The following is a 23879-nucleotide window of genomic DNA, read 5'->3' as shown; positions in this document are numbered from 1 at the left end:
ATAAATAAAAAAAGAAATAACTATTAATAATTAAATTTATAACTATATAAAGGTAAACCTTTACTTTAAAGAGAAGTTATTAATATTTAAAATAGTTAATATATTTTTAGAGAAATTAAAAGATTTTAAGTTTAATTTAAAGGAAATTAAAATCTATAAGAATTTTAAATTTAAGCTTAAGGGTTTTAATTTAATATTTATATTTATAAAATAAAAGTATTTATATAGCTTAAAAGGAGGCTTAAACTAAATTAAACTAAGTTATAGTAAAAGAAACTAATTAAATAAAAATTAGTTAGAAAATTATAATTATAAGTCTTTTAACTTTATATTAAAAGGGACTTATATTTATATATAATTTAAATTATATAATAATTTTATATATAATAATTAATAATATTAATATTAATTTATAATTTATAATATAATTTTATTTTTATTTTATATATATTTAAAAATATATATATCGCTTTTATATAATAATAAATATTTAAAATTTAATATTTTAAAAATAATGTTAATAATAATAATTATAATATAATAAATATTTATAACTTTAATATTATAATATATAAATAAAATTAAAAAGTATTATATAATTTATAATAACTTTAACTTTTAATAAATTAATAATTTTAATTTAAATTAAATTAACTTAATATATTAATATAAAAGTATTTTTAATAATAAATAATATTATAAATAATTATAAAATTAATTTATAGAATTTTATATAATAAACTTAATTTAATTTATTTTAAAAAATATGTTATACTTTATTTTTTTTAAAACTATAATTATTTATTTTTAACTTAATAAAAAAATATAAAAAAAATATAAATAGTTTATATTAAGTAATTAATTAAAAATTTAAAATCTATATTAATTTTAAAGGATTTAACTTATTATATAATAGTATATATAATACGGAATGTTACTCTCTTAGGGATAATAAGTGTGGGAAATGCCGGTCTCTATCCCTAAATTTCCCACTGGGTCTTAGAACTATAGCTTCTTGAAATACCCCGTCCTCTACTAGGTGCGCAGACTCTCTAGAAGATTCTTACGATCCGCATGAAGGCGTTGGCTTTCGCGTGACTCTTAAATATGTTCCTATACATGCAGTCAGCCACTAGTGGTACTTGCAGACCAAATTTATTACTTTGCCTTTGACTATACAGCGTAGAGAGAGTTTTCACAGGCTGCCTCGTTATTCCACCCCTTTTGCGCAGCCTGTATCACGTGTAGTCCCCAGCTTATCTGCTTTATCTAGTGCTCGGTACTGTTTTCAGGACGGCGATGACTACTAGTACTGTTAAGTGGCTAGGTATTTTCGATCTGGTGAATCTAGCCAAAGGGGCTGTGTTTCTCCATCTTTGGCCTAACACTACTTTAAGACAGACGATGTAATACAGCGCTCGTGCAAGATGATCTTGCCCTGGAAAACAGCAATATTGACCAGCGTTGAGCTTCCACTGCCTCTTATTACTTAATGACCCCTGATGATATCTGCCGCCTTCTCCGCCACTGCGTACACTGAGGACATGATATTACCGCGCGGGATTAGTGGGAAAATACTGGCGTCCACGATGCGCAGATTCTCCGTGCCATACACGATCAAGTGTGAATTCACAACACCGCCCTTCTCTCGAGGCAACATTGCAGCCGTGCCGCATTGGTGATATGCGCTCGTTGCAGTATCAAGTGTATATTTCTTAGCCCCTTCTAAGTCCTGTACGTTGAAGGCGTCCGGATGGTTACGTTTCCCGTCCGGCTTGAAATACTTGGCTAAGGGCTCGGTTGGGCGCAGTCTGGTATCGAGGTCCCGCACGTGGCGGGCAAAGATCTCTAGGTCGGCTGGGTGCGAGAAATAGCGTGGGTCGATTGTGGGCGGTACATTGGGGTCCGACGAGGTTATATGGCTGCATCCTCGGGAAAAGGGGTGAGACTGGATACAGCCAAGACTGGCAAAGTTCTCGGGATGGAACTTCGAGCCAACGAAGCTACTCCCGCCCTCGTGTAGGTTCGCTTGCGCGAGAAACATCAGCCAGGCGCCGGACGTTGCGTCGGGCTTCTCGAGAATGCCACGGATGATGTCGAATTGTTCTTGCTCCTCAGGGCGATGGGGCTTGCCCACAGCGGTCTTGAGAACCTCAACGGCGTCTTGGGTAGGCATGAAAGCGTGTGACTGCATGCCTCCCATAGTGAAAGGGCCGGCCTTGTGTTCAAAATAGAGTTTCTGCGCGGCACCCATAGCCTCCGGCTCCTGACGAAGTAGTGGGTCGCCAGTCACGACACCATCAATGACCTCGTAGCTCAAGCCAGTCATAAGGTGGTCTTGGAGGTTTTCCCCCACACCTGGAAGATCGACCACAACAGGAATGCCATGCTGTTTCAAGATGTTCTTGCCGCCAACGCCCGAACATTCAAGGAGCTTAGGAGTGTTGAATACGCCAGCGGCAAGAATGATTTCCTTCCCGGCCTTGAACTCTTGGGATTTTCCATCGACTAAGACTTGGACACCTGTTGCCTTAACGGCATCAGAAGCAGCGCCGGTGAAAAGAATCTTCAGGACTTGAGCCTCAGTTACGATTCTAACATTGGGCTTCTGCTGGATGTCGAACGCATTACCTGCGTAGCTTCGAATCTTGGACTCCGGGTCCACGGTAGCTGCGTTACTGTATGCACCAAGCGAGTTGCCAGAAAATGGATCTATTCAATTTCAGCAGGAGTTCCTGGGCCTCAGATGTTGCGGCTGAGTGGGATCGTGTGTAATATACCTCCAGTTGTGGTGCTGTTCAAAGTACGGAAAGCATCTATCCACGCCTTGGCCAAGGGGTTCTGCAGAACGCCGGGAAAGGACACCTTGATAGGGCCCGAGGTGCCTCTGAAGTCCTCGTTTATCCAGTCGATTCCAAGGTGATCACGAGTCTCCTTGTCCGGTGGGGGGATCAGGGTGTAGAACTTTCTGAAAAAGGGTACAAGCCCTGCCCAATCCCAGCCTGGGTTGCCTAGTTGAGCCCATGCATCCAGCTCCGCCTGTGACGGGGCGATGAAGGCCTGGCCATTGATGGCAGAGGAACCCCCCAAGGCCTTTCCCTGAGGTGCACCGATGGTACGTCCTTTGAGACCCTGCTGGGCGACCGACTTATACTTCCAGTCGGCATCCGAGCCCATAAGGGTCGTGAAAAAGGCAGGCACATTGACCCGAGGATCAGCACTGAGGTCTTTGCCAGCCTCCAGGACCAAGACCTGCACGTTGGGGTCCTCAGCGAGGCGGCTAGCGACGACGAGACCCGAAGTGCCACCACCAATAATGATGTAGTCAGGTGAAGCAGGGGCAGCCATGGTGTTGTCAAGGTCTGCAGTCTCCGTATGCTGATGGTATGGATCAGAATCCCATGAGATCCAAGTAGGAGGTGGGATTCAAGAACGAACTTGACTGGCTAGAATGTAGGAGAGAAGAGGGTTTAGATGGCTTGGAGATGGGTTGGAAAAGGCTTGTCTTTATAAGGTGATCGTAAGGAGATTCGGGGTGTGTGTTGACGTGACACTCCAAGTGTGGCTTCAGACAATGAGGTAGAGGTACGTAGATAGGAGGAAAGGGTACATGATGCTTCCGATAGCGACACCCACGCTAAGGCAATGTCTTGGGTTTCTCATGGTGGTCCCACGTCGATCTTCGGATTAGAGCGCAAAAGGTTGTTCGTCTACAGGTTGCCGTCTTTGCGCCTTCTTCCCTGCAACTACTCAGGCTGTCAGGGTAACGCCGACCCAACACGGTGGAAGGATTCATCCCATGTCACAGTCACTTCGGACGGTGTTACTACTGCGGCTGAACGAGATCTCCACTTTTATCCGACCTCCACAGCGAATCTCGGCGCTCATCCTGTGGAACCATTGAGCCAACAGTTACATTCGAGGAATCTTTCAGAACCAACTGTTGCATGTAAGCCAGTTTTGGGGACCAACAGTCTCCTTCACACTATCCGAGCTGCCAGCCCAACAAAAGCCAACTCTTCAATGTAACTTGGGCTAGTGCTAGGATGAGCGCTGACCTTGGAAGGCATCGATCCCGTGGAATCTGAGCGAAGCCAGCTTGTATCTACCTAGGTGTGGACTGGACTCGGACTTCATGAAGCCTTTGTTTCTCCACACTGGGCAGCAAATATTAAGTGTACTGCTAGTATTAAATACCTAGTAATTAATAAGCTTATTCAACCCACCTACACTAGCAATTAACTCACACTCACAATAATACTCCCTAAGGCTAATATACTAATATTTAATTTCCTTAACTTACTATATAAAAGATATAATAAATAATTAAACTATTTATATAAAGAATAAATAAATATATATTAATAGTTTATTAAAAATCTTAATACTTAATAATTTATTAAATTAATTATAATTTTAATTATATTATATTTTTTTTATATTATATAATTATTTATTTTTTTAATTTAAAGTTTATATATAAAGTTTTAATAACTTTATATATATTTTTATAATCTTTTATAAAAACTTTAAAAAAGTTTTATTATATTTTTATATTATTTAAAAATTAATAATTATTAATAATAAAATTATAAATTTAAAAGAATAAATTTACTATATTTTTATTTTATTTTTATAAATTATTTTAAAACTTTTTTAAATATTTTAATATTTTATTATAAAATTTTAAAACTAATATATTATAATTTCTTTTAATTCTTTTAAAATTAATAATTATATATTTAAATAAAATTATAATATTTATTTAAAATCTTTTATATTATATTATTTTTATATTATATAATTATTTATTTATTTTAAATATAAAATTAAAAATTTATAATTATAATTTTTAATTAATATTTATTTAATTATTTTATTATATTATAATTTAATTTAATTTTATTTAAAAAATTAAATTTTTAATAAATAATATTATAAATATAATAAATTATAATTTTATTATAAATAATTTTATATAAATAATTTAATTAAATTAATTTTTAAAACTTATATTATATTTTATTTTTTAAAACTTTATTTATTTATTTTTAATTAAATAATAAAATTAAAAAATATAAATAATTTATATAATTATTTATTTTTAATTTATATATAAAGTTTTTATAATTTTATTTATATTAAAATAACTTTTTTATAAAAACTTTAAATTATTTTTATTATTAAAATTATAAATTAAATATTTATAAAATTAATTAATAAATTTATATATTTTATTTATTTTATTAATTTAAATAACTTTATATTTTTATAATATAAAATTATAACTTTTATTATTATTATTATTATTATTATTATTATTATTATTATTATTATTATTATTATTATATTTTTAAAATATTAAATTTTAAATACTTATTATTATATAAAAATATTATATTTATTTTTAAATATATATAGAATAAAAGTAAAATTATAAACTAATACTATAGTTAAGTATAATATATATATATATATATAAAGAGAGATAATGTCTCTTATTTCCTAGATAGTCTAATTAGAGACTATTTGTATAGGCACCCTGCTAGCTAGTCTCCTTAGTGGCCGGCTGGCCTATAGCCCCTAATATAGAGCTAACATCTACTCACCCAGCAATTATATCTACTCACCTAGTTCCCACCAACCACTTACCTAGTACCAATTTTTCTAAGCAACTCCCTTACATTTATAAGTACCTTTTGAGTTAGCACCAAGGAACCCTATGGCACGATTTCCTTTTCTAATTTTCAATACTTTCAGTACAAGCCCCTTCTGCACCCCTTCTGCACCCCTTCTGGGACCCTTCGCCTTCACCTTCTAGGACCCTTCGCCTTTACCTTCTAGGCCTTCTAGGCTGCACGTATTTAGGTACTAACTGAGTATTTAGATGCTAACTAAACGCTAGAAGGCTAGAAGTCTAAAGTGCTAGAGGGCTAGAAGGGGTGTTAGAAGGCCAGAAAGAGTGTAGTCTTCACCTTTACCTTCTTAGCTTCTAGCCTTCTGGTGTTTAGTTAGTATTTAAATACTTAGTTAGTACCTAAATATATGCAGCCTAGAAGGCCTAGAAGGGGTGCTAGAAGGGGTGCTAGAAGGGGTGCTAAAAGGGGTTTAGAAGGGGCTTATACTGAAAGTATTGAAAATTTAAAAAAATTTAGTTAGGTATATAGTTTTGTATGGGCCCTATATGTAAATTCTTATATTAGGTGAGTAGTCGAAAAAAACTAGGTAAATAGATATAATTACTAGGTGAGTAGACGTTAGCTTAGTGTTGTATAGTACCCTTACCGTGCTGTAGCAACTAATTATAACTAAGTAAACTTAAACTTAGCCGTGGTTTCTCTGTCCTAACTCCTTAGTGCTGCCTACTTGTAAGTAGTTTAATTCACAGTTCCATACTTTCAGTAAGGTCCCAGTGACAAGCAATCCACGTCCTAATTTGCGTGCTGATTCTCACATTGCTGCTAATGCGGTTCCTAAGATATCTCTCCACCCCCCATTTCAATGTGGGCAGCGAGTTCTCTTTTCGGCGACAGGGACACTCACATGTGCCTCGTCATCATTTCCGGAAGATTGCAGAGTGCTGCTTACAGCCCGTCTAGTCAAAAAGGAAGCAGTTTGACCAATTTGGCGGTAGCCAGATTGATTGCAAACCGTTATATCGCTAGTACTCATTTTCTACGCTGTCTCCCAGCCTGTGCATGCAAGTACTTGAGTGCCTAGGTAGGTTGCCAGCTCATCGTGCCCAGATCCCTGGTTACTAAACTCATGTGCCCAATGATGTCAACCGTCGATCCCCACATCGGCACCGGCAAGTACCCGTGGGTTCGCTCTCGCTTTGAGGAACCCACTGCTGGCGCAGTGGGTGCCAAAACCCCCGCACGGCTAAAACCTCTGTATACTTTTTGGTGTGATTTTAGCAGACTCTAATTCCAAAAAGCTAGATTTCAATTCAACTCAAAATAAAAACAGCTAAAAATTTGAATTTCTTAATTTTAAAGTTAAATAACTTAAAATAGTATAGATTAATCTTTAGAACCTAGTGATTTTAAAACTTCTCTTCTTTTTTAATTTGGAGTAAAATTGAAAGAGTTGAATTGATTTGAAGTCAAGAGTTTTTCTAAAATCGCTAAAATTACACTAAAATTTTGGCAGGTGTGTGTGGGAGTTTTGGCCGTGCGGGGGTTTTGGCACCCACTGCGCCAGCAGTGGGTTCCTCAAAGCGAGAGCGAACCCACGGGTAGTACTCCATGTACAGGTATGTGGTAAGCCGAACCCTCCACCTGGGCACTCCGACCTCACATGTGCAAGAACACGAGCGACTCAGCACATGGGCACAGAGTAACAACTCGCCGCGCCTCTCCTCAAATCTCACCCAAACTCACCTTCACAATGACACCAAAGGTCCCAGGCGATCCAGCAATACTTGAACCCCTAGATAGGCTCGCAGACCCCTCGAAGAGGTCCACCGTCATATTCCTCCACGGACTTGGCGATGACGGCCATGGAACCGGATACGGGCTCGCTCAGCAGTTTCAGCGATACCAAAAGCTGCGCTGCACGAGATGGGTCTTGCCTACTGCGCCCATCGACCCACAGGTCGGGCAGCGGTGCTGGTACAAGCCACATAGCCTCCCTTCCGCGCTCAAACCGCGCGTGCCGGACCGGGACGACGATGTTGCCGGTTTCGACGTGTCGGACGACGAGGACGATGAGGGCCTCCTGAGGACCGTGGCCTATATTGATGAGCTCGTCAAGGCCGAGGTGGATCGGGGCATTGAACCCGGCAAGATCGCGGTCGGTGGGTTTAGTCAGGGATGTGCGGTGTCCATGGTTTGGGGTTTGAAGGGCCAGTGGAAAGACAAGGTCGCGGGCGTGTTTGGGCTGAGCGGCTATTTGCCGAATATCAAGGCGGTGTGCGAGGCTGGGAAGGCATCAGACGGAACCGGAAAGCACGCGCGAAAGTGGTTTTTCGGCCACGGCATGGGTGACGCGCTCGTCTCGGTCAACTTGTTCGCGGAAGGGCAAAAGCGGCTGCAACAGTACGTAAAGGAAGAGAGCATCGAGGGTCATATTTATCAAGACCTGGGCCACGACGTTGGGACATCTGAGGTTCGTGATCTCTGGCTCTGGTTCAAGTCCGTCTTGAACGACGACAGCTAGACGCCGCCACAAAACCTGCGCGGGCAGTGTATCATCATGAGCATCGCAGCACTTGAGCCATTTGACCAAACTAGGCTGGTCTTCTAAACAACCCCCCCTGAATCAGAGGATTACTCTTTCGCCTCCCGAACAAAGTCCCACAATTTCGCATCAGGCTATGTCCTACTCGTATCAAACGCGGTTCCTGCAGTTACCCACCGCCCAAGACTTTTAGCGTTTCTTCAAGTCGGCTTCTCGGAAGGCGTCCAGAATTTTGTTGCCCTCTTCAATACCGTCAGGATCCATCGGCAAGCCATGAGAGGCTTGAAAATTTGGTCGGTTGACCCAAGACTCCTTGGGTATCTGGTAATTGGAATTGGAGGAGCCACCCTGATCTGATCCTGCGGCACTTGGTGCTGTTGATGACTTGGAGTCTCCAGGGCGGGAGCCAGAATCGGAACCAGAACCGGAGCCTTTGGTTTCGGAGGCTGAGGATGATGACATGTTCGGCGATATGAAGTTTGTGAGCAGAATGTTTTGACCAGCACTTGAGGGCTTGATGCATACGGCACTGCGTATTGCGGTTTCTCTTTCTTGATGCGTGAAAGTATAGAAGAACCCCAATCCTACAGCAACATCCTAAGTCTTAAGCAGAGTTTTATATAATCCATGGATACTGAGGCAAGTTACGGTTAGCATGGAATCACCTTTGAGTCACTGAACCTGCGTTTGTCGGAAAACGTCAACTGGTGAGATCTGTCACAAAATGTACAAACTAGGCCCGACGATGCTGTATCTGTTCTATTTGTCACTACGTGGGAACAGCGGTTTAGGATAGCCATCATCCTAAGACTTCATTAGTAAATTGATTTTGACTAATAAGACTTGGGCAATCAATCGTGCGCAGCGTAGGCACCATTTCCATCATATTATCTGCAGGTGCACTTGAAGAAACATTTCAACAATTCATTTAAGATTTGGAAAAGAGCTTGTTATATACAAGGACCTTAGAGTCATTTTCTTCTCGCCTTTAGTAGCTAACTGTAATATGTACCTTGCTTTTTAGCGCACAAAATTGAGAGATTGAATTAGCATCCCATGGAATAGCACCAATGATGTCTATCTACCATAAGAATTAACAAGTCCCTTTAATACCGGCGTCCTGCTTACGTTATTAGCGTCGTGCTCGCGCATTAGAACCCTCACTATTGTATGTGACTGCCTCCTTACAGCAGCTTGCTGTGTCATGTGCGGGAGCTCTACAAATCTGAAATTCCTTGATATTAGTCTATGCTAAGGCGCCTCAGGCGTCAAGCGAACTTAGAAGGGGAGATCTGGTCTAGCAATATATAGGTAAAGCTGAAATCTGACGGACTGTTTATTTCAAGCAATTTCTAGATTTTAGTATTATCTCGCAGGTCACGGGTGGGTAGACGGACTAGCTATGGCGTGGATAGTCTATAAAAAATTGGTCAATTTCAAAAAGTTAGCTTCAGAATTGCTACCAAGAATAGTTTTCAAGCACAATGTCAAGTCTTCCCGGGGGTTCTTTTGGACTTGATCTTCTTATCTCTAATTTTCCTCTTCTGTTCCACGACACAGACTCGATTGACGACACAACCTACAAAACACAGCCCAGACATAACTTCGTGACTGTTCTACCTTTATCGCGACTTGGGCATTTCTGGAAGCCCTAAAATTTCACTACCACTAGTTTCCAAGAACTAAACACCGCCAGTCCTTACCACCTAAGCTGCTGAAATGAGTGTCGATGGTGAGGACTTCGGACCCATAATAGATTGCCATCGATCTCCGAACCAATTCGGTGGTGCAACTAAAACCTCCATCCAATTGAAGTGCTATTGCCTTGGCAACGGCACGTGCTTGTGCTTTAACACCCTCGAAGAAAGTTCTCGTGATGAAATGCCACTTGGGGTCATCATGGGGCGCGAGATAGAAGACCAGAGCAATTCGTTTGCCTCCGACGACAACATTCACGGCATTGGAAATTTTCAACTACCAGACACCATCAGCGATGAGACCAATTCAAGCAACAGCTGGGAGACCAGTTCAAGCACCATCGAGGAGGACTTTTCAGTCAACAACGAGGAGAATATTTCAATTAGCAGCGAGAATATCGATTCGAATACCGACGCGGAGGGCAACTCAACGGCCACACAAAACATTCCTGGCATTGGGAGGTTCCAAATAGAAGAAACCAGAAGCGACGGTTATAAGTGCGGCATGTACGCTCTCGAGATCAGTACCAACAAACAGTTGGCGGGCCGCACATTGATGCCGGCAGTCTTCGACGACATCTTCAGGGGCCCGATCATGCGAGCCTTCAACCGGCAAAGGGGGTATCGAAACAGAAACGATTTCCACGACGAGCAGCTCGCCTACATCCTGCAAATTTGGGGCCGCCAAGAACGCTACGGCAAGTTGCAGCTCGGCGTGATCCTTGAGGGCGGTTCGTGTTACATTTTAGGAGCCGAAGACAAGATGATTTTTGTGGACACGGCGGCGATCATGGAGACCGAGCTCCATCTTGGCTTCACAACCATCTGGGTCCACAACGACGATATAATGCGTCGCCAGGGTGCAGCAATCAACCACTACTCCGGCATCACGTTAATTGATACGGAAAAGGAGCAGGATGGCACTAGAAGAAATGAGGCAGAGAAGCAGGAAGCAGTACCGGAGTGCAATGAGCCCCAGAGGAAGAAACGGAAGTTATGGCATGGAAATCAAAGCATAACCACTTAATAGATAGAGGGATGTTTTTCTATAAGAAATGCAACGGGAGGCACGACTATATTAACATAAATAAACTCTGAGTTGTTATTTAAAGATACCTAAGTGTGTTGTCTCGCTGAATTCGCGTACCCGGTAGCGTAGCCGTGTGGTGAAACTTGATGTTCTAGAAAGCATGTTGACGGCAAGAATGAGCGCTCCTTGATAGTATATCTAACGGTATTTTCTTTCCTTTTGTTTGACCGCTTTCTTTAATGTTACACGTAGAATGTCTGACTGAGGCAGGAAGTCAGTGGCCGTTGCCGTAGGGGGGGGATAGCTGGAAGTGGTCCTTCGACCCAGCCCCTGATCTTTGAGAGCGCCTCACGGAAACTCGCATTTGGGCCCGCTTCTCCCACGCGTGGCTGATGGTTTCGTTGTGCAGGGCTGCTTTGGTACGGAGTACTGGGTGGGCGAGATTGATCCTCCAGGAGCCAAGGGTGATCATCTTAGAGGAGGCCAAGGGGCCAGCCCAAAATAACACGGATGCCAGGGCGATAACAGGCAATAACAGACAATAACACAGCCCAACCCCTCTATCGATCGCGTTTGCAGAGCATCATTTCGTATTTGGCTCTCTCCCCGACAAGGTCTAGCATCCAACTGGGAGACTTGCGTGTGTCAACCCTGCCCCAGAGACCAGACAAGTCAGTTTGGAGAAGGCGAGCAGCTCGCACGTTTCACAGCAACGAAGTCGATGCTTGGCTTACGGCCCAGGTTGAAGGCCCGGCCGTCGCTGGTGGAGCTGCTGGTGCGCTCTAACAGAGGCGCGGCGGACCCCACACCAACCGCTGTTAGCGGTGACAAGCGAGGGAGCACTCGAGCGGCCCCCTCAACTACATCACCACTGCAATTGCCAGCCGAGCTCGACCTTGACCAGGAGGTCCAGATAGCTTCCCAGTTGCCTCTACCAGACACTCCCTCAACGCCAATCCTGCCGCCGCGCTCCACACACTCCACGCCATTCTCACCCTCGCCCTCACCCGCCACACCCTCCACACCTGCCACCATACACCGAGTCCCTACCATCGCGCTGCAAGAGTCCACACCGCCAGCTAAGCAGAATCCCAAACACTCGGTCACGCCGCCCACCATGCCTCCGGTAAGCAAGCTGCCCGCCACTCTGGAATTCGCTCAGGTGCAGCGATACCCGCCCTCCGCGCCGCACGAGCTGACCAGAGCTGCCTCCTCGTCCAGAAAGCCCAACAAGATGGCGCCAAGGACGGTGAATATTCTGGTAAGACCCCTCGAAGCTGTCCTGCAGTGTTGCGTCGTGCTGTCTCGTGCTGACGTGCCGTCCTGCAGGCAAGATTTACTCCATCTCAGGGTACGTAACGTCACCCACAGACCCAGCTGCGTCACCGCGACTCCTCCCTTGCGAGCCCGACCGCTAACACGATGGACAATGCAGGCCCGTCGTGGTCGCCGAAGACATGATTGGGGTTGCCATGTACGAGCTGGTATGACACAACCGGACGGCGGCTGGGTGCCCAAGGCAGTAGGCTTACAGGACACAGGTGAAAGTCGGCCACGACCAACTAGTGGGAGAAGTCATCCGAATCAACGGCGACCAGGCCACCATTCAGGTCTATGAGGAGACAGGTTCGACGCCCACGATCCGGCTGCCTGCATCGCTACGCATAGAATAACTGACACAGGGGAGAAAACAGCCGGTGTGACGGTTGGCGACCCCGTCCTGCGGACTGGAAAGCCGCTCTCCGTCGAGCTTGGCCCCGGTCTGCTCAACAACATTTATGATGGTATCCAAAGACCCCTCGAGAAGATCGCCGGCGCCGCCCAGAGCATCTACATCCCCCGCGGCGTTGCTGTGCCCGCCCTCGACCGTACCAAGAAGTGGGAGTTCGAGCCCCAGATGAAGGTCGGCGATCACATCGCAGGCGGTGATATCTGGGGTATCGTCAACGAGAACTCGTTCATCTCCAAGCACAAGATCATCTTCCCCCCACGCGGTCGCGGAACCATCACCAAGATCGTATCAAAGGGCGAGTACACCGTCGACGAGAAGATCCTCGAGGTCGAGTTCGACGGGAAGAAGACCGAGTACGGCATGATGCAGACATGGCCCGTCCGTGTCCCTCGTCCCACCACCGAGAAGAAGTCCTCCGATGGGCCTTTCATCGTCGGCCAGCGTGTGCTCGATGCCCTCTTCCCCTCGGTCCAGGGTGGTACCGTTGCTATCCCAGGTGCCTTCGGGTGTGGCAAGACTGTCATTTCGCAATCGGTTTCCAAGTTCTCCAACTCCGATGTGATTGTATATGTTGGTTGTGTAAGTATTACTCCGACCCTTTTGTGGTATTCATCTGTTGCATTTCCGGAATGAGCTCAGTGCATTTCCAGACTTGGTAGCAGCCAGCTGACAAGTCGTAGGGTGAGCGAGGCAACGAAATGGCCGAGGTCTTGAAGGATTTCCCCGAGCTGTCCATCGAGGTCGAAGGCCGCAAGGAGCCCATCATGAAGCGTACGACCTTGATTGCAAACACATCCAACATGCCTGTCGCCGCTCGTGAGGCTTCCATCTACACTGGTATCACGGTTGCCGAGTATTTCCGTGACCAGGGTATGAACGTCGCCATGATGGCCGACTCCTCGTCCCGTTGGGCAGAGGCTCTTCGTGAAATCTCTGGTCGTCTGGGAGAAATGCCCGCTGACCAAGGTTTCCCCGCCTACCTCAGTGCCAAGCTGGCTTCCTTCTACGAGCGTGCCGGCAAGGTTCAGTCCCTTGGATCGCCCGAGCGTCTGGGCTCTGTCTCCATCGTGGGTGCCGTCTCACCGCCCGGTGGTGACTTCTCCGACCCCGTGACATCTTCGACCCTCGGTATTGTACAGGTGTTCTGGGGTCTCGATAAGAAGCTGGCGCAGCGGAAGCACTTCCCGTCCATCAACACTTCCCTATCGTACTCCAAGTACACCAATGTGCTGGACAAGTGGTATGAGAAGAACTACCCGGACTTCCCCCGGCTGCGCGACCGTATCAAGCAGCTGCTGTCCGACTCGGAAGAACTGGACCAAGTCGTCCAGCTGGTCGGCAAGTCTGCGCTTTCTGACCCGGACAAGATCACCCTGGATATCGCCACGCTCCTGAAGGAGGACTTCCTGCAGCAGAACGGATACTCGGATTACGACCAGTTCTGCCCTATCTGGAAGACCGAGTGGATGATGAAGCTCATGATCGGCTTCCACGACGAGGCCCAGAAGGCGATCGCCCAGGGCCAGAGCTGGGCCAAGGTCAAGGAGGCCACGCAGGACCTGCAGGCCGAGCTGAGGAGTCTGAAGTTCGAGCTGCCTACTGACGGCGAGGATGTTGTCGGCAAGAAGGTAAGCCCAATCTCAAAACCCAGCACATTTGTATCTCGCCCGTGCTTGACGAATACTGATTTTCCTGTCTGTGCAGTACGAGGGTATACAGCAAGACCTGCTCGACAAGTTCGCGTCTGTGATGGATGACTAAACGGTCCTCAACCAAAGCGACTGGCCTGTGTACAGTTCTTGTGTGACGAGCAGGTGGCAAAGAAGAAGAAGAATCAGCGTAGATAAGTGATGTCGAAGAGGAAAGTCGCCAAGATGGGGTCGTCATTCTTGCATGCATGGTTCCGTCCCTGGTACGAGCATAGGTACACGTTGGGGGTGGCGGCTTCTCATATATAGTCAAATCGAATGCATACATCTTTTAGCACTTGGCCCGCGTCTCGTTCACACCTGTCGTTCTTGACCTTGGGCTGAGCTTGTGTGAGGTGATATCAGGCCATGTCGTGCCTCCGAACCTCGGAGTCAAAGTACAATTGCTCTGATGACAGACAGATGGTGGGTGCTACACATGCAAGGCAGAAATAGAAGTTTTTTTGACAACATCCCAACCCTGGAGCCCTTAATCGGGACTCACGATCTAGAGTACTCGTATAGAATAATACATGGAGCAATTCCTTATTGATTTACACTATGCTAATACATTTATTGTTCTTCTCATTTCCTTCATGATGGGTCATTATCATTATACAATACTGACGCACCGTTCCCCGCCCATTCCAAGTTTTGGCCGCATTTTGAGCTGCCCTTTCGAGTTTGCAACGGTGCTCGTTCGCCCCAACATGTCCAGAGCTCTAGGGCCAGGGTTGTAGTGATCCTCCGGTATGTACAGCCCCGAAACACTTGGTTTCACTTTCGACGCTCTATCCTATGTTCCTTATTCGCATAGCGTTGTACAAGATGCGTCTCTAAGGCGGTGCGTGGTTGTCCGTGCTTCCCGAGATATTTTACGTCCTTGACCTGAGGACGCGCCTGCTGGGCCATTCCAGCATTTGTACGATTCGAGACGATTTGTAAAATGACTGCGTGGGCTCTTTGGTGGCGTCACTGGGTGATTGGCGGGTCTTCTTTGCAATGTCTCACCACCGTCGACAGAGCGAGACACCGGGACCGTTCCTCCTTGCAGGCTTCGTCTCATCCTCCGCGCCACCTTCTTATTCAAGTAGTCACCAACTCTTAACACGCCTTGTTCTTGAGCGGGGTCACAGGCTCCCCAAGGCTCCGCAGCTTGTTGATAACATTCAACGACAACTCCTCCAGCTTCAGTGCTGATGGCGAAGGGGAGAGGGGAGGCTCGCAGTCGCTCGATGCCGCGGTCTCGTTCTTGCTGTGGGCGGGACAGTGATTAGTCTTGGACGCTTTGAGTAAGCAACCAGGAAGCAAACCAGACGAGGGGGGGAGGCGGGCGAGATTGGAGGGTGGAGGGCGTCTCACAGTGGCGGGTCGTTTTCGTCGCCCTTCTCAGGGATTGGCGTGATCAAGTCACCGTTAACGGTGGTGCCGCTCCACCGGGGGGATGAAGACACAGGGCTGTCCCAGTTCGACCAGTCGCTGTCGTCGAACGAGTCGACGCTGAGGGGGGTCCATGAAAAGTGCTTCGTCCGCTTGGAGTTGGTCCGTCTAGGACGTCCCAGGTTGGCCGTGTCCGATTCCTTCAAGGGGTCCGTGAATCTCGAGGTCGGGGTGGGAGTCAGGTCGCTGAATGTGCTGCTCAGGCGAGGACGCGCGGAGGTGACGGACGCTCGGATCGTGTCACCGTCCTTGTCGCCGTCACTCATCCTGTTGGAACCTCTGCGCTGGATCCCTCCGCCGTTGATGGGCTCGTCCCCAACAGCGACCTGGCGTAGATCATCCACGAAAGTCCACAGGCCAGCCTTGAAGTCCTCCGCCATCTGCTTCACGCCGTTGTTGGAATTAGGGCTCGCGGAGCGAGGCTGCCAAGAGGAGCGCTTGTTCAGTTGAGCCACGGTGATTGGTGAAGAGCGGCCGAGGTGTTGGAGGTGAGGTTCGGAGTTCTTGACTGGCGTCTTATGGGGGCCTAGAGGGTCGTCAAGGTCGAGTAGATGGAATTCCTGCGGCTTCGTGGGAGAAAGGAGCGACAGAGCCCGAGTATGCCCGCCACGGATGACGCGTCGTCTCCCCGAGTTGGGCGTGCCCTCCTTGCTGAGCTGCTGGTTCATCATCATGGTCCTCCTGCGGTCCAGCTCGATACTCCGCCGGGTGGCCTCGACATCATCAGCAGCGGGAGAGTTGTGGACGGACTGGGCCGGCCGCAACGGTTCCCCATTGACCATGGCGTTGCGTTTTCTGACCGAGTCGAAGGCGCCCCACTGCTTCTTGAGTCGTGTCAATTCCGCCTCTGCATTTTTCAGCTCTTCGCGGATTTCCAACACACGCCTCTCCTGAGCAGCAATGGCATGGATGAAGTCATTGGCGTCTGTTGGGGACCGAACAACAGGAGTGTCCCTCGGGGTTGGGGGGAAGGACGGGGCGTTGGTGTTGATGGGCGTTGGACGTGACGGGTAGTTTGATGGCGGTGCGATTGGCAAGGTCAATGAGAGTCTGTTTGAGTTCCGAGAGGTGGTGGACAGGGAGCGTGTAGATCGCGCGCCGAATGAGGATGCGGGTGACCACAGGGCATCATCTGCTGGCGGCGGCGGCGGCGGCATCGTTTCTGGTACCGAAGCCCTCGAGCTCTGTCTCTTGTGGCCGGACAGAGTTCTGGAGTGAACGACTCGGTTGGGCGTCATGTCGTCCATGTTGGCCCGTGACACGCGACGGACAGTGGCCCAAGACCTCTTAAGAGGCAGCTGGCAGAGAGTGTGGGCTGAAGAGGAGGGTGACACGTGCGGGATGGGGCGGGCTCTGCGCCTCCTGGTGGTGATAATCTTAACCAAATGACTGGACGGAGCGCGATGAGGGCGCCGGTGGGCGTTGCCTATGCGTTGCCTGTGGACAAAAGCCTTGTACTCAATACGGCTCAAGCGCTGGTCGTGCAAAAGAGCGTGGGAAGCGGCAGTCAGAAAGCAAATTGCAAACAGAGGAGCGGTCATGGGCAAGAATTGAAGGTTTGTTCCAGACTCAGGGGCACCGGGTTGGCCAGGTCAATCCCCAGCCAAGCCGCAACCATTGGGTGGTGGTGTCGCCTCGCCTGACCCTTGTTCCTGAAGCCCCGGGGGCTAGGCAGCTTGAGCCAGGGAAATCTCCCGGGCTGCAGAGTGGAAGCGGTAAGGCCAGTCAACCGGGCAGCCGGGCTGGCGAGGGGTCGTCGTTGAGCTGTGTGCCTGTGGTAATGCCTGGGAAATCCGTGGACGCTGCTCGGGCTGTCGGGGTGAGCGTGGAAGCATGGGGGGGTATATGAGCTCGACCGGCTTCCAATAACGTGGCAATCTCCGGCAGGCCTGTCTGTGGCCTGTCTGTCGAGGGCTCGAGGGCTCGAGGCTGCCCGCGCTGTCAGCGGGCCGTCTGTTTTGGCTTTGGCGTTGGCCTGACTGCGAGACTGCCTGACCAGCCCCAAGGTTCGAAATGAAGGACAGTGGATGGGCGGGCAAGGTGGGGTGGAGCCGACGATGCGGTAAAGGGGAGATGCGTGGGTATTACTGGGTAAGGGGTGGAGCAGGCCAGTTGACGTGCAGAATCGCGGTCGAGGTCGAGACAGACGGACGAATCGAGCGGGTGGAGAGGAGCAAGACGAGAAAGAAGGCTGTCCGTCCCCAACAGCTGGTTATAACTGCACGTGTGCTTTGTGTTTTGCACCGATCCCGAGAGGCCGCACGCATGATGGTGCGAGACTCATTTCCCTCCGTGTAAATGTTTGTGTCCAGCAGGACCAAGGACCCCTGCACTGATCTGAGGATCCACTTTTGCAAGTGTCAGGGCAACGGCGCTGGGGCCATCAAACAAAGCTCATCCGGCGACGGGGCCAAGTACCAAGCTGCAGTGTGCCGTCAACCAGACCAGAGGAACAAATATGCCGTGAATTACTACAAACTCCAACTCGATGATTTTTCAAATGGGAAGGCTATAACTTCAAGACTGCGATGAATAACACGGGGCTGTATAGGTGGGACCAAATTCAAGGCACAACGGCCACGAGCGACACCCGCCAAATTCAAGGCTGGATGGCAGGCGGTGCTGTTCCTTGCATCACATTACCGTGCCATACCTTGGAGGAATAACAACACATCATGGCGGAGCCCTTGTGGCTGATTTCCCCTATCTAGGTACTGAGTCATCTCGTGGCACGAACAAGCGGTCATCTATAAGAGCTTATAGTATATCAACCTTGGAAGTTTTATAAGTTCCCACACGAGGTTGGCATGGCACCTCCTGTGGTAGTAGATGGCAGGCTCCCCCTTCAGAAAGCCATTACATAGGAGAGGTATGAAGTCCTGTGAGCTTTGGGACAGAGGGGATCGGCCGTCGAACGGACGCCGGGGCAAACACGTCAACATGGGCGGGCGTCAATGCAAAGAAACATCCAACACGAACATGACCCCAAAAACACCGAACGATGCAGGGTTGCCCTCGAAGCTCTTTCCCTGTCACGCCCATGAAACTAAACCAGCGCCTTCCCCGCAGAAACGCAATCGAACAATTCGAACAGTTGAGTAGCTCTGAAGGGTTAGGGGTGTCTTATACTTCATACTCTGTAACAAAGTAACACGTGCCTTCGCGTTTCCCGAAATGGATCGCGCGGGCCAAGAGGTTCGCGCCAGGAAAGGTGGTCATCGAGTAAGCGCGATCATGCGCGGCTTCCGTTTCCGACGACGGTCAACTGCCCATTTTCTCCCTTTTACCGTCCCGTAGAAAAAAGAGCCGGGGAATGGGCTACCAACTTGATCCATTCACAACGCGACAACGAGACTGTGTTGTCGTTCTTCGAAGCGGGCATCAGACCCCAGCCTGCAGCCTGCAGCCCGCAGCCCACCTACCACCCCGCGGCCGACCGTGACGATCGATCGCTATGAACGATGATCGCGAAAGATGCCGTCGCCCAAGAGAGCAGCTGAAGAGGCTGCGCTTTCCGGCAAGGTTGAAAGCCAGGACACGCAACAAGTTATGGGCTTCTACCATCAAGAGTTCGGTGTCGGCGTCTGTAGCAGTTCTCCGTCCCAGCCCTTACCCGCAGACGAGTTGCTGGCAGAGGTGCTAGCCGACGCCCAGAAACACCCGAGACCACCAAAAGTCCATCAGCAGTTCGTTGGCAAGCCATCGTCGAAACAGCCTACAAATGCATCAAAAGAAGTGGAAGTGCAGACAAAATCGCGGGGTAGAGCCAAAAACCCCACCATGGTTGGTAGCTGCAAGGGGGCCCGGGCCAAGGGTGTAGCAACCCGACCAGGGGGTAGCGTATCCAGGGGGGCCAACGCGTCCAACAGTCGCGCTCCTGCTGATACTACCACTACTGGGCAACTTCAGCCTGCCCTTGGCTCACAAAGCGCTGGTAGACCTGTTCAACAGCGGCACGACGACGCTGGCACACGCCTGACTTCAAAGACGGGGCTTCTTCCTGGGGCAGTCAATCCAGCACAATTGACTGCACCCAACGATGATGCCAACAACCCGAATGACCCGACGTCACTGCCAGTCAAGCAGCCAAACCCACAAAGGCGCAACATGGACCCCTCTCAATCGCCGACCCAGTCGAACGATGGGCGCAGCTACGAGCAGTACATCTCTCGCGGGGACGATATGATCTCGACGGACCCCGTTGAGCAGCCCGAGCTGGACACACAACAGACATCCCATTCTGGCGATGGCGAGAGAACCCTGCAGGAAGATGACACTTGTGCTGTCAACTTTCGCAACATTGACGAGTACAGCGACAATCTCTCGCCTGATCGTTTCCCACGGAATCCTGAGACGCCAGCGACGCATAAGAACCCGTTTGCTGGAAGCAGGGCGCACTTGCTGCCTGCCTCACAGATGTTTGGCCAGACTCAAGTCTCGTCGGCCTACAAGGTGGCCAGCCCTACCTCCTCACGGCCATCACCTGATGTCTTCCACCCGCAAAACGCCATCTCCCCAAACATTTTCATCTCTTCGCCGTTGAAGAATCTGGGTACGGGTCAGCAGCAGCTCCAAGGCGCCGCCTCGAGCCCCCAACTTTCCATTCCCGATGATACCTCGCCACGCCACCACAGTGATGGAGTGGTTGATTTGACAGGCGCACCCGTTGATTCAACTCCTTTGCAGCCAACGCGCACCTTCCCGAGGGGCCTGGCAGAAGATTACGAGCCGTTGTACGCGTCTCAGCGACAGTTGGAGTCATCTCCCCAGCATGCTCCTGGGAATGAGTCGGAAAGCGATGCAAGCGAGGACGATGCAATACGCAGGCATTACCAGGTACACTCCAAGCGAACCAAGGTGGACAGAAAGCTCGCATCTATCAAGTGCGAGCGCCGATCTCCGTCCGAGGAAGCTGTAGTCCCTTCGACAAACACGAAGCGAGGCAACAATCAGAAGACAGACTCACAGCAGTACCGCGATCAATGCGAGGGCAGGGCCGGCGACTATTCTCAGACCACTGTGGAGGACTCACAAAACCGCCTTATCATTCCCTCTGGGGGAGACGACAGAGGGGACGCAGTAATTGATGATTCGCAGGGCGGCATGCCACCTCCATCCGAGCATGCTGCTCACATGTCAAGCAACGATGCTGTGGTATTAGCAACTTTGCCAAACACGGCCCGGAGCGCTATCGGGTCTCCTACTGACAATCCAGATGGCTCGCCCAGACCTCCGTCGAAATCAACGCCCGAATCACTGCTCAGAGCCAGTGCAACAGGAGAAGCTGGGCCAGATCCCGTCCCAGAAACGAGCCCTGTCATGCTACAACCAAGGCCTTTCGGCGAAATCGGTCCGTTCTCATCTGGCGGCGGTTCAAAACAAGAATCCTTTACTGCTCTCTTGCCCAGTAGCCATCCGACGAGCTCGCCGGAGAACCGTCACGCAGTCGATCCAACCTCATCAGGTGGCCGGGATATTTCAGGTTTAGAGGTCCACCCGCCGGCTATGCGCCAGGGTAGATCAGGGGTCGACGCCCCGAATGCCACATCTCGAGCAAGACGCAGGTGCTCGACTTCAAAGGGGTGTGTGGATCAAGACTTTTTCGAGGTGGCGGACACGAGCCCTGTTATCGGGTCTCGCCCAACCGTTCCGGCCTTGAATACTAGAGCAAAGCTCCGCTCTTCGCGCAACCAAGGTCACAACACGAGCCCGCCAGTTCCCGGCAGCTCAGGTTCTTCTCTGAGTGCGTTGACAGTGACGCCCAATGTCTCCAGCGAGACGACTCCTCTGACGGAGGACTCACCAGATGGAGCAGACAAGCGGCTCGGCATGACTGCTGAGCCTCATACATCATCCCCCACTGCCGCTAAGGTCGGCCGCAACAGAGGCAGAGTGGCGGCGGTCAAGCCAAAACCTGCCGTGGCTTCCTCACGGAGCCTTCGCACATCAACCAGGCGATCCGCAACATCATTCGCCCGTGGGGCTTCTGTGTCAACGGACGAGCTAGGAAGATCACCAGCGTCGTCAGCGTCAACAACTTTCGGACAGGCCGCGATGTTGTCCAGGCTCGGCCGAAGGTCGCTAAGAGAGACCCCAGTTTCTCGAGACTCCAGTCGTGCGGGCGGAGCAAACTTGTTTGCAGGAATGGCTTTTGCCGTCTCTTTTCAGGCCCAGCAGCGCGGTGAGACAGACAGTGACTACAACTCGAGAGCGGGCAAACAGATGTTGGTGGAAACCCAGATCAAGCAAGGGGGCGGAAGTATTCTGGAGAGTGGGTTTGATAAATTGTTTGAGGCCAGAGCAGTCAAGCACGCCGGAGTGGCTTCGTCGAGGCCTCGGCCAGACGAGGAGATCAAACTCACCGCCGCTGCGAGAGAGACTGGATTCACTGCTCTTATTGCGGACGGCCACTCACGAAAGGAGAAATACATGCAAGCGCTTGCCCTTGGCATCCCTTGTATCCACAAACGATGGATTACAAGGTGCATCGAGAAACAAAAATTGGTTGACTGGTCCGACTACCTTCTCTGCGCAGGCAATTCGACGTTCCTCGGAGACGCCATAAAGTCACGAACCATGGTCGTGTACGACGCGGCGTCGGCCAAGCTGAGCGAGGTGATCGAGACCCGATCACGGCTGTTACGTGGATCGCGGGTTCTTTTTGTGCTGCGGAAGCAAGACAAGAATGAAAAGGAGGCGTATGTCTTCCTCACACGTGTTCTTGGCGCATCTGTCTCTATTGTCTATACGATCAGCGAGGCTAGGAAGCAGCTCAAGGAGAGTGAGGATACTGGTCGCCCTTACGACTGGGTCTACCCCGATGAGAACATAGGTGGCGGCAATGCTCTCTTCACAGACAAGACGGGCTCGGCCTCCACGGCACCCGCTGCCATCAGGAAGCGGAAGCGGAAAAGCACCACCGACGCCTGGAGTCCGAAAAAGATCCGGACTTTGAGTGATGAACTTGTCATCCAGAGTCTCATACTTGGGAGGCTGATCGAGGAGGATGAAAACATTCGAGAAGAGTGAATATGGTACTTGTTCACCAGTGCATCACGTGGCTCGGTTCAGGTTTTCAAACTGAATGAGCCTTAGTTGGTAATGTTTACGCACGGACGGTGTATGATATGGTGATTTAGTGGAAAAGTGCTTGGTATAAGCAACCAAAGGACAGATGGGGTCTGGAGTTGGGAAGTGATGATTGTTATTTTGAGCAAAGGGGAAAAAAAGGAAAGCAGAACGGTTGCGGTGGTCTTAGTGGCCCAAACTACGTGTGTTCTGCTGACACGGATGCCTGGAGTGGCTTCCAGATTGGTATGTGCCCAAGTAACATACCTAGGTAATTACAATCAACATCTTGCTCTGCTTTGCAGGAAAATTTCAGTTCCCTACAACGAAATGTTTGTTCTGATTGATCTCCACCACAAGCTCTAACGACTGTCCACCGCGCGGCCACGGCATCTGTCTTCTTCAGTCTCCTATGGGTTAGCTTGCCGCGGAGAAACCTCATAGCATCATAGGGTAGCCTCCTATACGGGCAAGTTGCTAAAGAGTGACCTCGTAGCCTTCTCCAGGATATCCTCCTCTTGGGCAAAGAACCATTAGAACACTGACTACTGTATAAATTGCTATTCTTCGACGGCATAACATGCTATGAGTACCTCGAATGAAGAAATGACCAAGCGGATTGCCTCCTAGGAGTACCTGTCACTTGGTAGTCTAGGGGACGACTTCTGATCAATCAAGAAGGGAGTCAAACCAATGGGGCTCTGGTAAGACACTTGTTTCCTCTTCCGTTTTTGGAAATGTGGCAGTCATGCGGTCTTAGTGGAAATGATAATCCCAGGTGTCTGCCGCCGGTCGACGTCTATCCAGTAATCCTCCGTGCAGGTCCTTTTCTTACGCTTCCCTGGTGGTAGGACTTCTTGCAAGGAGCTCCTTGGAAACGAAGCTTGTAACTAGCCAACGAGGATGTATCAACCATAAGTGTGGTGTGGTCACCTTCTCATATTCCACAGTAATTACCCGCCTATATAGAACCTAGGCGTCCATGGCCCGCAGGGGGGTGGTAGGCTTATTCGTCAACCACGAGGAGTATCGTCTTTCCTCTC

At 48.9% G+C, this 23879-nt stretch overlaps 6 protein-coding genes across 6 annotated transcripts; 4 read left to right on the top strand and 2 right to left on the bottom strand.

Moving 5' to 3' along the window:
- Nucleotides 1–1310: 1310 nt before the first annotated feature.
- Nucleotides 1311–3728, bottom strand: KVR01_010759 (uncharacterized protein). Its single transcript, XM_044786111.1, has 2 exons — nt 2781–3728; nt 1311–2712 (listed from the first exon to the last, which is right to left on the bottom strand). Exons 1-2 carry the CDS (start codon nt 3346–3348, stop codon nt 1490–1492), a joined length of 1791 nt encoding a protein of 596 aa, XP_044639906.1. The 5' UTR covers nt 3349–3728; the 3' UTR covers nt 1311–1489.
- Nucleotides 3729–7262: 3534 nt separating this feature from the next.
- KVR01_011140 (uncharacterized protein) lies at nt 7263–8789 on the top strand. Its single transcript, XM_044787312.1, has one exon. It carries the CDS (start codon nt 7300–7302, stop codon nt 8158–8160), a length of 861 nt encoding a protein of 286 aa, XP_044640287.1. The 5' UTR covers nt 7263–7299; the 3' UTR covers nt 8161–8789.
- A 1111-nt stretch (nt 8790–9900) lies between these two features.
- Nucleotides 9901–10905, top strand: KVR01_011016 (uncharacterized protein; the record flags this gene model as incomplete). The annotated part of the gene is made up of 1 exon (XM_044794542.1): nt 9901–10905. One exon carries the CDS (start codon nt 9901–9903, stop codon nt 10903–10905), a length of 1005 nt encoding a protein of 334 aa, XP_044640163.1.
- Nucleotides 10906–11629: 724 nt separating this feature from the next.
- On the top strand, nt 11630–14625 carry KVR01_010880 (uncharacterized protein; the record flags this gene model as incomplete). The annotated part of the gene is made up of 8 exons (XM_044786911.1): nt 11630–12034; nt 12130–12169; nt 12238–12259; nt 12344–12392; nt 12450–12534; nt 12603–13219; nt 13321–14268; nt 14345–14625. The coding sequence occupies 8 exons, from the start codon at nt 11630–11632 to the stop codon at nt 14399–14401; spliced, it is 2223 nt and encodes a 740-aa protein (XP_044640027.1). The 3' UTR covers nt 14402–14625.
- Nucleotides 14626–14860: 235 nt separating this feature from the next.
- On the bottom strand, nt 14861–18236 carry KVR01_011045 (uncharacterized protein). Its single transcript, XM_044782397.1, has 2 exons — nt 15691–18236; nt 14861–15583 (listed from the first exon to the last, which is right to left on the bottom strand). Exons 1-2 carry the CDS (start codon nt 17307–17309, stop codon nt 15433–15435), a joined length of 1770 nt encoding a protein of 589 aa, XP_044640192.1. The 5' UTR covers nt 17310–18236; the 3' UTR covers nt 14861–15432.
- Nucleotides 18237–18890: 654 nt separating this feature from the next.
- On the top strand, nt 18891–23146 carry KVR01_010768 (chromatin-binding protein RAD9). The gene has a single exon (XM_044787086.1). It carries the CDS (start codon nt 19243–19245, stop codon nt 22795–22797), a length of 3555 nt encoding a protein of 1184 aa, XP_044639915.1. The 5' UTR covers nt 18891–19242; the 3' UTR covers nt 22798–23146.
- Nucleotides 23147–23879: the final 733 nt, after the last annotated feature.

The sequence above is a fragment of the Diaporthe batatas genome (assembly GCF_019321695.1).
Source record: "Diaporthe batatas strain CRI 302-4 chromosome Unknown Contig00014, whole genome shotgun sequence".
In the NCBI taxonomy this organism is placed as follows: Eukaryota; Fungi; Ascomycota; class Sordariomycetes; order Diaporthales; family Diaporthaceae; genus Diaporthe; species Diaporthe batatas.
This window is presented reverse-complemented; position numbering and strand designations above follow the sequence as displayed.

What these genes read in the sequence shown, in the direction of transcription:
- KVR01_010759 (XM_044786111.1), bottom strand. Translation starts at nt 3,348, where the DNA reads ATGGCTGCCCCTGCTTCACCTGACTACATCATTATTGGTGGTGGCACT. An exon ending in GAACAGCACCACAACTGGAG is followed by an intron (nt 2,713 to 2,780) that starts GTATATTACACA and finishes GAAATTGAATAG; the next exon opens with ATCCATTTTCTGGCAACTCG.
- KVR01_011140 (XM_044787312.1), top strand. Translation starts at nt 7,300, where the DNA reads ATGTGCAAGAACACGAGCGACTCAGCACATGGGCACAGAGTAACAACT.
- KVR01_011045 (XM_044782397.1), bottom strand. Translation starts at nt 17,309, where the DNA reads ATGACCGCTCCTCTGTTTGCAATTTGCTTTCTGACTGCCGCTTCCCAC. An exon ending in GACGAAAACGACCCGCCACT is followed by an intron (nt 15,584 to 15,690) that starts GTGAGACGCCCT and finishes TCCCGCCCACAG; the next exon opens with CAAGAACGAGACCGCGGCAT.
- KVR01_010768 (XM_044787086.1), top strand. Translation starts at nt 19,243, where the DNA reads ATGCCGTCGCCCAAGAGAGCAGCTGAAGAGGCTGCGCTTTCCGGCAAG.